Genomic DNA, 18785 nt, shown 5'->3' with positions numbered 1-18785 from the left:
AAAGAAATTCCACTATTTAACTTTTAACAAGGCACACCTGTTAATTGAAATGCATTCCAGGTGTCTACCTCATGAAGCTGGTCAAGATTGTGCAAAACTGTCATCAAGGCTACTTTGAAGAATCTCAAATATAAAATATTTTGATTTGTTTAACACCTTTGGTTACTACATGATTCAATATGTTTTATTTCGTTAGTTTGTATGTCTTTTCTATTATTCTACAATGTAGAAAATAGTAAAAATAAAGAAAAACCCTTGAATGAGTTGGTGTGTCCAAACTTTTGACTGGTACTGTATGTTCCTCTCTGTCATGTGTTGTAAGGGGATAGGTCTGTTTTTTCCTGACTGACAGTCTATGTCGAAGCCTGGAAATGCACGCACAGACAAAGTTGGCCCAGTATAGCGTTAATCCTGTTTCACAAGAGAGCACACTCCCCATTATTGCTTCATCCAAGCACTTACTATTAATTTTTTATTTTTTTTCACTTCAATGCCACTTGACTCCCACTAAACCCATCATCAAAGACATGCTAGTGTCTGCCACATCATCCCAGAGCCAAAGTTTAATAACCCTCTATTGCAAACATCTGTCTTTCTCATAGCAGTTAGTGCTGGCCCATGTCAAACCTGCCTCTTCACAAAGGAGCGCAGAAGGGTACGAATAAAACAAAACAGATATAAATTAATATGATTGTGATTAAAATAGCTGGTGAGCTGGCTTCCCTTTGAGATGATCTGAAGGTAGAGATTAGTGGCTGTATATCGTCAGATGTGATGTATATAAAACAGTAACTGTGGTTATCAACAGTAACTGTGCAAACCTTGTGTTTGCACCAAGGCTATATTTTTCCTGTTATGATGTCCTTTAATTTTCCTAACGATTTCCCCTGCCGTTGCGTATAGTTTGGTCTTACTGTGAGTACTGCCTCTGAATCGTCTGAAGTACATAACGTTGAGATCTGAGCTTGACTGGAAGGTCTGTTTTTCAGATCCATCCAAACAGTAATGACTTCAACCTCATGTGGACGGGGTCTCACCTCAAGCCTTACCTCCTACGCAGCCTTCAAGACTTCCAGAAGGTCAACCACTTTCCCAGGTATGACTGTGTGTCCAACTGTATGACTGTGTGTCCAACGTCTTTGTTTAAGCCCCTTGAAATCGACCTTGTGTTTATTGGCTTTCACAGGAAATAACATTTTGTTTGAACCAGTGCCTTTCTAAAACATGAAATGAAACAAACTGTCATGTAGAGTAGTCTTGTTGCCATTGTGTTTGTACAAGCTCTTATTTCTATCAGCATCCAAGCAGCAGAGAACTCAAGCATTTCGAGCTGAAAGGTCAATGGCCCTGTTCATTTCCAGGTCATATGAACTGACGCGCAAAGATCGGCTGTATAAAAACATCCAGCGGATGCAGCAGTCTCACGGCTTTAAAAACTTCCACATCGTCCCTCAGACCTTTGTGCTTCCCTCAGAGTACCAGGAGTTCTGTAGTAAGTCCTGCTTGTTGTTAACATCTATTGACTGTCATTACTGTAAACACAATAAGCCACCATGTTTCTCCGCTAGTCTTTCTCACAGCACGCCACTCTTCCCTGTCTTCTCTGCCTCATCCCAGGTTCTTTCGTCAAGGACCAGGGCCCCTGGATCATTAAACCAGTCGCATCTTCAAGAGGAAGAGGGATCTACCTGGTCAGCAATGTAAGGGATACACCATAGGAAGAACAATGCACTGTTAAAGTGTTACTTTTGGTCATTTAGTGTATAACACAGTATGTGGATACAGCCACGAGCATTAGTGAGGTTGGCACTGATGTTGGGCGATTAGGTCTGGCTTGCAGTCGGCGTTCCAATTCATCCCAAAGGTGTTCGATGGGGTTGAAGTCAGGGCTCTGTGCAGGCAAGTGAAGTTCTTCCACACCGATCTCGTCAAACCATTTCTGTGTGGACCTCGGCTTTGTGCACGGGGGCATTGTCATGCTGAAACCGGAAAGGGCCTTCCCCAAACTGTTGCCACAAAGTTGGAAGCACAGAATCGTCTAGAATGTTATTATATGCTGTAGCGTTAAGATTCACATTCACTAAAACTAAGGGGCCTAGCCCTAACCATGAAAAACAGCCCCAGACCATTATTCCTCTTCCACTAAACTTTACAGTTGGCACTATGCATTGGGGCAGGTAGTGTTCTCCTGGCCACCGTCCAAGCCCCGATTCGTCCGTTGGACTGCCAGATGGTGAAGCGTGACTCATCACTCCAGAGAACGCGTTTTCACTGAGTCCAATGGCGGCTGGCTTTACACCACTCCAGCTGACGCTTGGCATTGTGCATGGTGATCTTAGGCTTGTGTGCGGCTGCTCGGCCATGGAAACCCATTTCATGAAGCTCTATGAGGGCAGAAATTTGACGAACTTACTTTTTGGAAAGGTGGCATCCTATGACGGTGCCACGTTAAGTCACTGAGCTCTTCAGTAAGGCCATTCTACTGTCAATGTTTGTCTATGGAGATTGCATGACTGTGTGCTCTATTTTATACACCTGTCAGCAACGGGTGTGGCTGAAGGGGTGTCCACATGCTTTTGTGTATATACAGTGCCTTCGGAATGTATTCAGACCCCTTGACTTTTTCCACATTTTGTTACTTTACAGCCTTATTCCAAAATTGATTAAATCGTTTTTTTCCCCTCATCAATCTACATAATGTCAAAGCAAAAACAGGTTTTTAGAAATGTTTGCTAATTTATTAAAACTAAAAACGGAAATATAATATTTACATAAGTATTCAGACCCTTTACTCAGTACATTACATTACATTTAAGTCATTTAGCAGACGCTCTTATCCAGAGCGACTTACAAATTGGTGCATTCACCTTATGATATCCAGTGGAACAACCACTTTACAATAGTGCATCTAAATCTTTTAAGGGGGGGGGGGGGTTAGAAGGATTACTTTATCCTATCCTAGGTATTCCTTAAAGAGGTGGGGTTTCAGGTGTCTCCGGAAGGTGGTGATTGACTCCGTTGTCCTGGCGTCGTGAGGGAGCTTGTTCCACCATTGGGGTGCCAGAGCAGTACTTTGTTGAAGCACCTTTGGCAGCGATTACAGCATCAAGTCTTCTTTGGGATGATGCTTACAATCTTGGCACCCCTGTATTTGGGGAGTTTTCCCCATTATTCTCTGCAGATCCTTTCAAGCTCTGTCAGGTTGGATGGGGAGAATCGCTGTACAGCTATTTTCAGGTCTCTCCAGAGGTATTCGTTCAAGTCCGGGCTCTGGCTGGGACACTCAAGGACATTCAGAGACTTGTCTCCCAGTCCCTGCTGCTGAAAAACATCCCCCCACAGTATGATGTTGCCACCACCATGCTTCACCTTAGGGATGGTGCCAGGTTTCCTCCAGACGTGACGCTTGGCATTCAGGCCAAAGAGTTCAATCTTGGTTTCATCAGACCAGAGAATCTTGTTGCTCATGGTCTGAGAGTCATTCGGTGCCTTTTGGCGAACTCAAAGCGGGCTGTCATGTGCCTTTTTGCTGAGGAGTGTCTTCCGTCTGGCCACTCTACCATAAAGGCCTGATTGGTGGAGTGCTGCAGCGATGGTTGTCTTTCTGGAAGGTTCTCCCATCTCCACAGAGGAACTCTAGAGCTCTGTCAGAGTGACCATCAGGTTCTTGGTCACCTCCCTGACCAAGGCCCTTCTCCCCCGATTTCTCAGTTTGGCTGGGCGGCCCGCTCTAGGAAGAGTCTTGGTGGTTCCAGACATCTTCCATTAAAGAATGATGGAGGCCACTGTGTCTGTGGGGAACTTCAATGCTGCAGAAATATTTTGGTACCCTTCCCCAGATCTGTGCCACGACACAATCCTGTCTTGGCGCTTTACAGACAATTCCTTGCACCTCATGGCTTGGTTTTTGCTCTGACATGCACTGTCAACTGTGGGACCTTATAGACAGGTGTGTGCCTTTCCAAAAAATGTCCAATCAATTGAATTTACCACAGGTGGACTCCAATCAAGTTGTAGAAACATCTCAAGGATGATCAAGGGAAACAGGAGCTCAATTTCGAGTCTGATAGCAAAGGGTCTGAATACCTATGTAAATAAGGTATTTCTGTTTTTTCTTTTTAATAGATTTGCAAAAAAATGTATGAACCTTATTTCACTTTGTCATTATGGGTTATTGTGTGTAGAATGTGGAGGATTTTTTATTTATTTAATACATTTTAGAATAAGGCTGTAACGTGACAAAGTAAAGGGTTCTGAATAGTGTCTGAATGCACTGTACAGTGTAGATACACTCACCTTAAGGCTACTCGGGGATAATGGCCTGAGGGATCTCTGGTTGTAAATGAAACAATATGGCAGTTACTTGTGGGAGGGGGTGGATTCTGTTGAAAAATTAAGTATAAAACAATGTGTGTCATAGACATTAAGCACTGAGTAAATCACACACTTCAAGGCTTTGGAAGAGCTCCAGAAGGTTCTCTGACTTGGACAACCTATAAACATGCTTTTTCTTCTGGGGTATTTTTATGAAACAGTGGAAAGAATGTCAGGGTGATATTTAGAAAGAAGGATGTTCATTTTGGGGGTTTTCTCTGAACTGTAGCCAGCCCGACGGATAGTAGCTCTCCACCTCCCTCAACCCTCTCAGTTTCACCACCTGCAACACATTTCATACTCATAAATGACCCCGCTCCTCTGATAGACTGCTGTACAGGATGGGTTTTCTCTTTGGATGGCCAATTTCATGTCTGACTTGATCATACTGGACCTGGTGCATTATACAGTGAGCTCCAAAAGTATTGGAACAGTGACAAATGTTTTTGTTTTGGTTCTGTACTTTGGCTCTGTACTCCTGAATGAATTGTGAATGATGAGTGAGAAAGCTACAGCCGCACAAATATCATACCCCCCCAAAAATGCTAACCTCTGTATTGGTGAGCGGTTAGCATGTCTTGGCGGTATGATGTTTGTGCATCTTTGTCTAACTTTCTCTCTCATCATTATTCATGATTCATTCAGGACTCTCAGGAGTCATGGCAGCATGTTTAGAAACATATTCTATTCTTATTTACGATAAAACTGACTCCAAAATGACACAATACATTATTTACCCTTCATTTCTATTGGGCACAAAATAATCTGAAACACAACCAAAACAAAGAGCAATGCATCCAACAAGTTTGTAGAGTCACAAGCTTGATGTAATCATTGCGTGCTAGGAATATGGGACCAAATACTAAACTTTTGACTACTTTAATACACATATAAGGGAATTTGTCCCTATACCTTTGGTCCCCTAAAATGGGGGGGACTTATGTACAAAAAGTGCTGTAATTTCTAAACGGTTCACCCTATATGGATGAAAATACCCTCATTAAAGCTGACAGTCTGCACTTTAACCTCCATAGTCATTTTTTATAATTTCAGTGTGTCACTGTCAAATGCTTTGAGCTCACTGTATGTGTAATCTAATGATTGACGTGTTATTTAGCCTAACATATGATCCTTATCCTACAAAGCCCACCCAGATTCCAATGGATGAGAACATCTTAGTTTCTCGTTACATCAATAACCCGTTACTGATTGATGGTGAGTTTTTGCCCTTCTTGTGTTGTCAAATCAGTTACTTATGCAGGTGAAGACAGTAGTTAGAAAAGCAGTAATTTTGATCTATGTTTAATACATTTTTTGCAGACTTCAAGTTTGATGTGCGGTTGTATGTGCTGGTGACATCATATGATCCACTCACTATCTATCTCTATGAGGAGGGCCTGGCCAGGTGAGCTGTGTACTGGATCTTTCCTTTGTGTTATGCAAATAATGTCCAGTTACATATGAATCATTTAGCAGAAGCTCTTATCCAGGAACAGTTAGGGTTAAAAGCGTTGCTCAAGGGCATATCGACATATTTTTCACCTAGTCGGCTTGGGGATTCGAAACAGCGACCTTTTGGTTACTGGCCCAACGCCCTTAACTGCTAGGCTACCTGCCACCAATGATTATGTATGGGATATCTAATCTCCATTAGCTAGGGCGTTGAAGTGTGTATTGGGTCAAAAGGGTCCATGTTGGATAGTGCCTTTGGAATTATTTCCTGTCTTCATGAAAGTAGTGAAGAAAAGTATCTGTAGTTAGGAAGTTACTACACAATGACCAGTAGAGGGCGGTCTAAACGTTTCTATCTGCCACTGATGAGTAGTACGGTTTGGTGGGGCTTTCAAACAAAGCTCTCCATTGTCTCCATGGTCCAATGAAATAATCAAATGCTCTTTGCTCAGACTTGGACCCAGATAAGCAGGAGACAGAACTCTGTTTCAAATTGTTTTACAGATTTATTAAACATGAATGATATTGTGCTGTAATTATCTTATGAGTCTCAGATGTAAATCTGCAGTGACAGACTAAAAATGAGTGTCCCACAGCCGCAATGCTATTTGCAATATTTAGTTATTTTCTTATTATCATATTAGATCAACAATTTTCCTGTTTCTTTACATGGAGCCAGCTGTAATATTGTATTCATTCATCATTAAGATCGTCTGGGCTCAGGTGGGGTTGGGGGCAGTGATGGGTGGATGATGCATAATGATTGGCTCATCTCGGCTAGGCTTGACAGAGATGTGCTGCACAGCGTGAGGCACGCAAACACAAACGCACACTGCTGTTTAGCGCAGACCGTGCTTGATTATTAACGGTGGGCAATTAATCCTGGCTGAATCGCGAATACCACTTTAATCTTTGACATTCCATTTGGTTTGACTGGATTCGGGTACTCACTGTATGCCAAGGAATTCTCAATATTCCACATGTGGTGTCCAAACCTCTTTAATACATAGTACAGTATGGGGAACATCTCTCCTTTACTAATAGACCCTCTAATGCTGTCAAAGGTCAATCATATGAATTGCTGTAAGTACTGTATAGTAACTCTTTGTGCATCCTCTGTAAGTTGTGGTTTTGGAAATTGTTTAATTGAACCACAACTCTGCCTACAGGTTTGCCACCGTGAAGTATGACTGTGGCACAAAGAACATCAAGAACCAGTTCATGCATCTCACCAACTACAGCGTGAACAAGAAGAGCAGCGACTATGTCAGGTAACCTGGGATCTGCAGGGAACAACCACTTTTCTATTCTCCTTCAGGAATCTCTAAGTTAATATGTAGCTCATTGATGGTGCATAGAATTGTGAAAACAGCAAATCATACACCTTTTGTGTTTTGGGCTTTTGAATGGTATTTTCAGATGCTAGATAGATTCCCACTTTGGTTTTCTAATGACTATCTTTTCAACGTTGTAGCATGAATTGTTTTGGAAAAAGCCAGACCATTATATTTATTTTCTTCCTTTTCAGTTGTGATGACCCTGAAGTGGAGGATTATGGGAACAAATGGAGCATGAGTGCAATGCTGCGGTATTTGAAGCAGGAGGGAAAAGACACCACATGTGAGTAGTCTGAACTCTTCACTCTCCTTTGAACCTCCTCCCCTCCACCCTCTCCTGGCTCAGAACGTCCGTGCTATTGTCCATGAACAGTCAAAGAAATGTTACTGTAGTTGAACCGGATTCAGTCTTACACCCAGATCCCCACCCTTCTCTGTCAAAATGCTCAGTAGGGCAGAATCTACACGTCAACCTGTAACCACAGATTGTGTTAAAGATGCTGAGATATTCTAGCCACTTTGTGTCCAGTGTAAAGTTCTTTAGGGTCCTGTGTGTAAAGTAGACTAACCCATGGCAGGTCTCAGACTGAGTGTCACCCTGCTGTCTGTTTCTGTGTTTTCCAGTGCTGATGAGTCAGGTGGAGGACCTGGTGATCAAGGCTGTATTGAGCGCTGAGCTGCAGATAGCCACTGCCTGCAAGATGTTTGTGCCCCACAGGAACAACTGCTTCGGTAAGATTGTCTGCCACACTCTTGCCTTGTTGATGCTCGATCTTTGAATATGTAGCATTCCATAGCGTTTCATTTTCTCCTTCATTTCTTCGGTGCAGACTACAGACATTCCCAAATCCGTCCTGCTCTCTGCCAGTCCGGATGGTTTTGGAGTCAGCCTGTTGACCGAAGCAGGAATTTGTTTCCTTTTTTCTGTTGCCATTCAGGTCTGTCTGATTTAGGGTGTCTGTTTTCTTGGCTGCTCCTGTGTAGCACCAGGCTCGCGTGAACTCCATTTTGGAGCCATTACTGATGTTAGTGTTGGCACTAATTGTCTTCCCTCTCTCGCTGGCGTTCTCTCCGAGACCTGGGGTTTGACTGTAGCCAGGTCTGCTGAGCATCCTCTGCCTTCTGTCTCCTTTTCGTTCTTGCACGCTGTCTCTCTCTGTCTCTCGTTCTCTTCCTGTTCTTGTCTGTAACTCTGTCTCTCTTTGCTTTGTGCTCTCACTGGTTAGAAAAGTCGAGAGCCCTGGCTGCACTTTTGACAAGCCACTGTAGACATAATAGGCCCTGACTTGTGATTGTTTGGGCTGTAGGGGCTGTGTACCAAGGCAAAAAGCATGTTATCTGAGCATCGCTTGTGTAGAGATAATATCTGTGCCCCGATCGGCAGGCATCACCACAGTGCTTAACAGGCAGACGGGCCCAGGGTGTGAAATGTTCAGATGAAGGTGTTTGTGGGATGAGGTGGGGCCGGGGCGGCATGCCTTAATCCTGCCTTTGTACTTGCCTGATGGAAATGAGTCATTTTAGGGAAAGATGACAGTAGAGTGAGAGAACAGGACATGAATGGATGTTGACACACCAATGAACTTACACACATCCTTGTGAGCATACACACACTGTTCACAGGCAGTTAGGCCCATCTATTTTGTTCTACACACAAGACAGTTGACTAATAAACATGCCCATTACCCTTTGTGATATCAGTTTACCGTCTGTGGTGTAATTTTGTTGTCTTCAGATCGCCTCAAGCTAGTTAATTATAAAATTCAGTGTGTCTGCTGGAGACAATTTCCAAAGGAAAACAGTGACAACTCTAGTCCTGACAATTCCAGAGGACCACCCTTGTCCTGCTACCTCTGTTCTCATCCTCCTCTCAAGGTGGGCCTGTTGCTTTTTAACTGAGTGTCTGTGGAGACATGTACTGTAGGAGCCAGTATAAAACATGAGTGCTGGGAGGCCAGGCCTGCCTCTGCTTCAGGGAGTCCAGTATCACTGTGTGCTTTATCTTCTCCCGTAAATAATTTCAACCCAAACCACAGCTCTCTCAGCTCCTGTCGACGTCCTTCTCTCTCTGCCTTCCTCTCCTCCACCCACAATCTCCCAAACATGAATTCAATGTTAATTCATGCTCTGAAATGATCCAGCAATATTGCCATGCACCAATTAAAAGGAAAACATTAGTAGGCTGTGATGTATCCTTTTAAATAATTGTGGGTAATGAGGGCGGTGTATGCGTCCCTAAAATAGGGCCTATTGTTCAGAGTTAACAGGCAATCTCTGCCACTTCTGGACCATAGCCACACATGGCCATAAAGCGGGTTGTAATCTTAATTTGCAGCAAACTATTCCAAGCCTTTTTAGTGTCTTTAATACAATGTTTATTGTTTTCAAATGGGATTTGCACTTTTTGCACAAATTGCTCTGCCTATCTTAACGAGCCTACTGTAACAAAATCCTTTAATACTCTCTGTGATGTGGGAAAGAGTAAAAACAACAATTTTTTTCCCTTCTAACTTGCCTTGGTGAGTTGTGTGTTGGGGGGAGGATGCCACCCATGCTGCTCTCTTTACCACTATGCCTTATGATTAATGGATAGGCTTTTTACTGAGAGATGCTGATTAAGACATGTTTTGACTGAGATCTGATCTAGCCAAGCCAAAGGCTTATTTTGTTCAACACAAAACATTCCACTAACTGCTCATGTATTCCACAGAACATCTCTCATTTAATCTACTACATAGTGTGGAATCAGCAATATTTTTATAAACAACTTTTAGTCCTACATTTGTCCGTAAATCAAACACTTTACTGTCCCAAAAATAGGGGTTTTACGATGAGGATGATATATGGTTATTATGAAATTCTTTGCAAATCACTGGATTTAGCCTATGTTTTGAGCTGCTCATTTTTATCGTAGTGCTTTTTTGTGTTATCCATGGAGATACAGCAGTTTTTATTTTATTGCATTCAGGGCGTCTTCATGCCTTTGGCATCAAACTTGTTGCTCCTCTCTGTTTCTCAGGATTTACAACGTCAACATAAGTGATTTATTTGAAAATGCTGCAATAATCCAATTTGTGATAAGTAACAATGAAACCCACTTCAAGAAGATTCTTTATGTTGTTGTTGTTATTGTGGGGCCCATGAACTGCATGGCCGGGGTGGGGAGATCATTGTTCTGGCGCTGTCGCTTGTGATGGAGTTTCCAACTGCGCCCATCCAATAGTAAAAAACGCTCCTCTTGATCATCACTTCTTCTTTATTTATTTCCCTCCCTCTTTTAATGGGTGTTGTGGATGTTCTCCTCTCTCGCTGTGTTATGTCTGTTGTGGCTTCTCTGTGGCTGCGTTAACGGCACTCCCCAGGCAGCGGTCGAGCAACAGAACAAACGCGTCTCGGCGCGAGCGGCTGCCGGCTCCAGGGGCTCATGGGGCAGCAGCGGCGTCTGCTCCTAATTGGGGGAAAATGCGCGGCACATGGAGTCTGCTTGTTGGGGGCTGGCGAGGTGGAGAGGCTTTGTTTGTTTTCTCTCTTTCTCCCGTTGTTGTGGTGCCACTGAGGCACTCCAGGCTCAAACAATTTATGCTCTGTTCCCTGATACTTGTTTTATGGTGCTCTCTCTCTCTCTCTCTCTCTCTCTCTCTCTCTCTCTCTCTCTCTCTCTCTCTGTCTCTCTCTCTCTCTCTGTCTCTGTCTCTCTCTCTCTCTCTCTCTCTCTCTCTGTCTCTCTCTCTGTGTCAGTGAATGGAAAAGAAAATCCCTGCATTCTGCTTAGCAACTACTGTTTGGCTTTTAGTGTCCAATCCTTACCCAAAGACAGATTGGTTCTGCTACTAATGTTACAGGCCTTGGCTAAGGACTGCATTGTCACATTTTGGATCAATTCCACTTTAACATGAGTTTAGCAAGGCCCTTGACCCCTAGTAATGACATGATGAATGACTTTTCTCAAATTTAAAAAGAATATGGATGAGTTGGAATAATTTAGATCTTTCGTAAGTGTCATATTTAGGGGCGGCAGGTAGCCTAGTGGTTAGAGCGTTGGGCCAGTAATCGAAAGGTTGCTGGATTAAATCCCCGAGCTGACAAGGTAAAAATCTGTCATTCTGCCCCTGAACAAAGCAGTTAACCCACTGTTCCCTGAATTTGTTCTTCACCTTTATTTAACTAGTCAAGTCAGTTAAATAAATATTTTACAAGCAAAGATAAATTTGCCTACTCTTGAAGAAGTTCGAATCTCAGAGACTTTGGAAGTCTCATGCTGCCATTTACTATTGTCAGAAAACCATGAAGAAGAGGATAGGGAGGCCCTTGTTGAAAATCGATAAATAAACAAACAATGAATGACTGAATATAGATATGTTTATTATAAAACTTGCCTTGCACTGTAATATCACTCATCCACCAACAACTGTGTGAACATAACATAGCATGGGTTCTCTGTATTAACACTGATGTTGACCTCTAACACTAGAATAAACAACTTGTGCTATGACCGCTTTGAAAACAACAACCTCTGGCCTCTTCTCAAAACTGACTCTTTTCTTTTGAAGAGCCTTTAAGCAGATTTTCCCCTGGCATTATGGCCAGAGCTTTGCCCAGTGCCCTGTCCCTGTAAAAGACTGTGGCTTTTCTCTGGGGGCAGTGGGCTGAGCTAATGGACTCTCCCCAGGCCGAGCGGTGCAGTGTGAGGGAGTGGTGGTGAGGAGGGCTTCCACAGGGCTCCTAGCCCCGTCGCGCTGTGGTGAAATTCCTGTTTTATAACCGTGAAGGAAGGAGAGAGGGAGTGGGAGAGAATGGATGAGTTTGTACACAGGGAACTCCCTGACCACTCAGTAAAAGGTCTTTATTGTGTTGCTCTCTGCCAAGCTGACGATGGAGTGGAATATGTCTGTCTGTCTGTCTGTCTGTCTGTCTGTCTGTCTGTCTGTCTGTCTGTCTGTCTGTCTGTCTGTCTGTCTGTCTGTCTGTCTGTCTGTCTGTCTGTCTGTCTGTCTGTCTGTCTGTCTGTCTGTCTGTCTGTCTGTCTGTCTCGCCAGGTCCCTCGCACTTGGAAAATACTTTCCAAACTTAGCTTGGTTGGCGTTCAGGGTCTATCAATAATCTGCTCCGTCATAATCATTTGCTTCTCTTCAGCTAGGCCTAGAGGGTGACCGTTTGGGACTGAGGTGTGGTTTAAACTGAGATCACCATGTAGGCAAATTTTGTGCTACAATATTGACTGAGCAACACCAGCCCAATGTGGAAGGATTTATAGTGTGTATATAATGGCATGAACATTTTATATTGTATATAATGGCCTCCTGACCAATTATGCTATTTTGTTTGTGCTGATCTTAATTGTTTTTTTTGTACATAATGTTTCCGCCATCGTTTCCTATGACCGAAAAGAGCTTCTGGACATCAAAACAGCAGTCACTAACCTCAATTTAGCTGAAGAATTCAGGACACAATGCTCACCCGGACCAGGCCCAAATCCTTGACACTCGCAAGAGGAAAATATGACGATGTAGATGCCGACGTGGGGGCACCCTGATGAAACTACAGCGGCGAGTGAATATACCACCTCTACCCTTTTGTTCTATTGGTGAATGTACAATCACTGGAGAATAAACTGGACAAGCTCTGTTCGAGATTATCATATCAACGGGTCCTGAAGAACAGTAATGTCCTATGCTTCACGGAGTCCTGGGTGAACGAGAACACGGTTAATATAAATATAACTGGGCTTTCTATGCATCGGCAGGACAGAACGGCAGCGTCTCGTAAACTCAAGGGCGGGGGTGTGTGTCTTTTAACAGCTGGTGTGCAATCTCTAATATTAAGGAAGTCTCCAAGGTTCTACTCGCCTGAATTAGAATACCTCATGATAAGCTGTAAACCATGCTATTTACCAAGAGTTAATCTATATTTTTCGGAGCTGTCTATTTACCACCACAAACCTATGCTGGTACTAAGACCGCACTCAACAAGCTATATAGGGCCATAAGCCAATAAGAAAATACTCATCCAGAGGCAGCACTCCTAGTGGCCGGTGATTTTAATGCAGGAAAATTTAAATCTGTTTTACCTAATTTCTACCAGCATGTCACCTGTGCAATTAGAGGGGGAAAAAAACTCAAGACCACCTTTACTCCACACACAGAGATGTGTACAAAGCTCTCCCTCACCCTCCATTTGGCAAATCTGACCATAACTCTATCCTCCTAATTCCTGTTTACAAGCAGAAACAGGAAGTACCATTAAAACGCTTAATTCGGAAGTGGCCCGATGAAACGAATGCTAAGCTACAGGACTGCTTTGCTAGCACAGACGTGAATATGTTCCGGGATTCATCCGCTGGCATCGGAGTTTACGACATCAGTCACCGGCTTCATTAATAAGTGCATTGATGACGTAGTCCCCACAGTTACCGTACGTACTGTACATATCCCAACCAGAAGCCATGGATTACAGGCAACATCCGCACTGAGCTAAAGGCTAGAGCTGCCGCTTTCAAGGAGCGGGACACTAACCCGGACGCTTTTAAGAAATCCAGCTATGCCCTCCGACGAACCATCAAACAGGCAAAGCATCAATACAGGACTAAGATTGAATCCTACTACACCGGCTCTGACGCTCGTCGGATGTTGCAGGGTTTGCAAACTATTACAGACTACAAAGGGAAGCACAGCCGAGAGCTGCCCAACGACACGAGCCTACCAGACGAGCTAAATTACTTCTATGCGCGCTTCGAGGCAAGCAACACTGAATCACGCGTGAGAGCATGAGCTGTTCCGGACAACTGTGTGACTACGCTCTCTGTAGCCAATGTGAGTAACACCTTTTAAATAGGTTATCAGGATGCATACTTGGAGCATGCACTGAACAGCTGGCAAGTGTCTTCACTGACATTTTCAACCTCTCCCTGACCCAGTCTGTAAAACCTACATGTTTCATGCAGACCTCCATTGTCCCTGTGCCCACGAACACCAAGGTAACCTGTCTAAATGACTATAGTACTCACATCTGTAGCCATGAAATACATTGAAAGTCACGGCTCACATCAAGACCATCATCCCAGACACCCTGGACCCACTTCAGTTTGCATACCGCCCCAACAGATCCACAGATGATGCAAATTATATTCCACTCCACACTGCCCTTTCCTGTTTGGACAAAATGAACACCTACATTAGAATGCTGTTCATTGACTACATCTCAGTGTTCAACACCATCGAGCCCTCAGCTCATTACTAAGCTAAGGTCCTTGGGAATGAATACCTCCCTCTGCAACTTGTTCCTGGACTTCCTGACGGGCTGCCCCAAGGTGTTGAGGGTATGCAACAACACATCCGCCACACTGACCCTTAACACAGGGGCCCCCCAGGTGTGCGTGCTTAGTCCCCTCCTGTACTCCCTGTTCACCCACGACTGCGCACGACTCCAACACCACCATTAAGTTTGCTGATGACACAACGGTGGTAAACCTGATCACCGAGGAGGTCAAAGACCTGGCAGTGTGGTGCCAAGACAACAACCTTTCCCTCATCTTCAGTAAGACAATGGAGCTGATCATGGACTACAGGAAACGGAGGGCCGAGCATGCCCCCATTCACATCGACGGTGCTGTAGTGGAGCAGGTCGAGAGCTTCAAGGTCCTCGGTGTCCATATCACTAAGGATTTATCATGGTCCAAACACCAACACGGTCGTGAAGAGGGCACGACAACGCCTCTTCCCCCTCATGAGGCTGAAAAGATTTGGCATCGGTCCTCAGATCCTCAAAGTTCTACAGCTGCACCATCGAGAGAATCTTGCCTGGCTGCATCACCGCTTGGTATATCAACTGCTTGGCATCCAACCTCAAGGCGCTACAGAGGGTAATGCATACGGCCCAGTACATCACTGGTGTCGAAAGTACAAGGTGTCGAAAGTGTTCCGCAGGGATGCTGGCCCATATTGCCTCCAATGCTTCCCACAGTTTTGTCAATTTGGCTGGATGTCCTTTGCGTGGTGGACCACTCTTGATACCCACAGGAAACCATTTAGTGTGAAAAACCAGTTCTTTACACAAACCGGTGCTCCTACTACCATACCCTGTTCAAAGGCACTTAAATCTTTTGTCTTGCCTATTCACTCTCTGAATGGCACACGTGCGTGCGTGCGTGCACACACACACACACAATCCATGTTTCAATTGTCTCAAGGCTTAAAAATCATTCTTTAACCTGTCTCCTCCCCTTCATCTACACTGATTTCAAGTGGATTTAACAAGTGACATTCATAAGTGATCATAGACTGACCAGGTGAAAGCTGTCATTGTAATGTTTTGTATATGCAGTGTACTTCCACTGACACCCCAACACACACAGACACATACGCCCACACGCACAAACATGCATACTGACGCCACACACATACGCTCCTGCTAGTCACTTTACCTCTACCTATACTACCAGTCAAAACAGCTCATTTGTGGAATTTCTTTCCTTATTGCGTTTGAGCCAATCAGTTGTGTTGTGACAAGGTACAGTAGGGCCTTCTTCTGTATACCACCCCATCTGGTAAAAGTCCATATTATGGCAAGAACAGCTGAATTAAGCAAAGAGAAACGACAGTCCATCATTACTTTAAGACATGAAGGTCAGTTATTCCGGACATCTCAACATCAACTGTTCAGAGGAGACTGCGTAAATCAGGCCTTCATGGTCGAATTACTGCAAAGACACCACTACTAAACGACACCAAAATAAAGAAGAGACTTGCTTGGGCCAAGAAACATGAGTAATGAATATTAGACCAGTGGAAATCTGTCCTTTAGTCTGAGTCCAATTTTGTGATTTTTGGTTCCAACCGCCGTGTCTTTGTGAGATGCAGACTAGGTGAACGGATGATCTCCGCATGTGTGGTTTCCACCGTGAAGCATGGAGTAGGAGGTGTGGGGGTGTTTTGCTGGTGACACTGTCTTTGATTTATTTATAATTCAAGGCATACTTAACCAGCATGGCTACCTCAGCATTCTTCAGTGATACGCCATCCCATCTGGTTTGCGCTTAGTGGGATTATGAATTGTTGTTCAACAGGACAATGATCCAACACACCTCCAGGCTGGTCAAATAGCCCTTACACAATGAGCGTGGTGGAGTGCTGCATCAGATGACCTGGCTTCCACAATCACCCAACCTCAACCCAATTGAGATGGTTTGGACCACAGAGTGAAGGAAAAGCAGCATATGTGGGAACTCCTTCAAGACTGTTGGAAAAGCATTTCTCATGAAGCTGGTTGAGAGAATGTCTAGAGTGTGCAATGCTGTCATCAAGGCAAAGGGTGACTCTAAGAATCTAAAATATATTTTGATTTGTTTAAATTTTTGGGGGGTTACTACCTGATTCCATATGTGTTATTTCATAGTGTTGATGTCTTCACTATTATTCAGCAATGTAGAAAATAGTACAAATAAACAAGAACCCTTGAATGAGTAGGTGTCTAAACTTTTGACTGGTACTGTATATGTACAGTACATAGCTTGTACCCATACACATCGACTTGGTACTGGTACTCCCTTTTTATATAGCCATGTTATTTTCTACTCCCTTTATATAGCTATGTTACGTTACAGCCTTCTAAAATTGATTAAATTGTTTTCCCCCTCAATCTACAGACAATACCCCATAATGACCACTCAAAAACTGTTTTATTTTTGCAAATTAATAAAAATAAAAATAAATCACATTTACATAAATATTCAGATCCTTTACTCAGTACTTTGTTGAAGCACCTTTGGCAGCGATTACAGCCTCGACTCTTCTTGGGTATGACGCTGCAAGCTTGGCACACCTGTATTTGGGGCGTTTCTCCCATTCTCTGCAGATCCTCTCAAGCTCTGTCAGGTTGGATGGGGAGCGTCGCTGCACAGCTATTTTCAGGTCTCTCCAGAGATGTTCGATCGGGTTCAAGTCTGGGCTCTGGCTGGGCCACTCAAGGACATTCAGAGACTTGTCCCGAAGCTACTCCTGCGTTGCCTTGGCTGTGTGCTTAGGGTCATTGTCCTGATGGAAGGTGAACCTTCACCCCAGTCTGAGGTCCTGAGTGCTCTGGAGCAGGTTTTCATCAAGGATCTCTCTGTACTTTGCTCCGTTCATCCTTCCCTTGATCCTGACTAGTCTCCCAGTCCCTGCCACTGAAAAACAGTCTCATAGCAAAGGGTCTGTATATTTATGTAAATAAGGTATTTCTGTTTTTTTATTTCTAGTAAATGTGCCAATTTCTCAACCGGTTTTCACTTTGTGTGTGTGGATGAGGAAAAACATTTATTTAATTCATTTATAGTAAGGTTGTAACGTAACAAAATGTGGAAAATGTCAAGGGGTCTGAATACTTTCCGAATGCACTGTATAGCCATGTTATTTTTATTCGTTATTCACTGTCACCATTTTTTTTTAAATTAAATTGATCTTTAATTTTGCATTGTTGGACAGGACCTGTAAGTAAGCGTGTGACGACAAATTATTTCATTTCAAAGCGGATTTGATGATGCGCAATTTATAGACTATAATGAAATGTTTAAATGCTGAGCGCTATATGTCCCTAACAGCCTATTGTGTCGCACTCGCACATGCTTCAGTGTATTTCTTTATAGGCTTCAAATAATTGAAATAATATAGCCTAGGTAATTCATTTTCGTTCCTTCTTAGGCTCCCTGTCTGGCTCCTGACGTATCTAGAGTGTTTATATGCTGTTTAATATGACATGTAGCCTATTTGAAATTATGTGCGCTTCTTACATTCACATTTTCATGTTTATTCAAATACTTTTCTTTCAATTCATATGGTTTGGTTTTAATACTTCAAAACCAAATGGTGGTCACAAAAATAGATGGGTGTTGGTTACATTGATTTTAACGAATGGAGCGAATTTGGAGTAGCATTGTTGTTTTTTTTCCTTTTAGAGGAGTGGTTGGAAAGGACATGAAGCACCGGAGCGGAGAACTGCTCGATGAGCGGGATTTCCAACTGCTCTACTCCGCTCACATGCTCTGTTCTCATCTCAGCTCTTATGAAAGCAGCTCAGTGGAGCTGAAATGTGAATATACTTAGCTAATGTAATGCAGCCAGCCAATCCTCAGTAGCAGCAGTCGTTTGATGTAGTTTCTCTCTCTGAGAGATTGGATATTTAATATCCATATAATCAGTAGCCCGAACACCAGCCATGTTGTCAACTGCCAGTTTGTGGGAACCAAGATAAGACGCTTGAAGTCTTCTGTGTTATATTGTGGCTTATTATTGTTTATAAGACAACAGGCTCTTCCATCACTAGGATCAGAAGGTTTTCCTCCCCACGTGACCTGACCAGGAAAAACGCTAGGCCCTAGCCTATTACTTAGCCTAATATGTGGTTGGGAAAAGATTCCTAGTCATCCCAAATGGGGTCAGCGGAAGCCAGAATAGAGCCAGACTCTGCTGACCTCCCATGTCCTCTGGTAACTCCATTATTCATGTGTGTGTATTTATCTACAGAACTGTATGGCTTTGATGTGCTCATCGACTCCAATCTCAAACCATGGCTCCTGGAGGTCAACCTCTCTCCCTCCCTGGCCTGGTGAGTGACTGTGACTGACTGCATGTCATCTCACGGTTCACAGGA

General features: G+C 43.6%; 1 protein-coding gene across 1 annotated transcript in view; it reads left to right on the top strand.

Annotated features, from left to right (window-relative positions):
• ttll5 (tubulin tyrosine ligase-like family, member 5) overlaps positions 1-18785 on the top strand; it is an 88747-nt gene that overhangs the window by 4316 nt on the left and 65646 nt on the right. Inside the window, exons 5-13 of the mRNA XM_082973153.1 lie at positions 990-1096; positions 1362-1492; positions 1618-1700; positions 5520-5589; positions 5695-5779; positions 6996-7097; positions 7355-7446; positions 7788-7895; positions 18659-18740. Of these exons, the coding sequence (XP_082829279.1) occupies positions 990-1096; positions 1362-1492; positions 1618-1700; positions 5520-5589; positions 5695-5779; positions 6996-7097; positions 7355-7446; positions 7788-7895; positions 18659-18740 (860 nt within the window). The remainder of the gene's footprint in view (positions 1-989; positions 1097-1361; positions 1493-1617; positions 1701-5519; positions 5590-5694; positions 5780-6995; positions 7098-7354; positions 7447-7787; positions 7896-18658; positions 18741-18785) is intronic.

The sequence above is a fragment of the Salmo salar genome, chromosome 01 (genome assembly GCF_965601325.2).
Source record: "Salmo salar chromosome 01, fSalSal1, whole genome shotgun sequence".
Classification (NCBI taxonomy): domain Eukaryota; kingdom Metazoa; phylum Chordata; class Actinopteri; order Salmoniformes; family Salmonidae; genus Salmo; species Salmo salar.
This window is presented reverse-complemented; position numbering and strand designations above follow the sequence as displayed.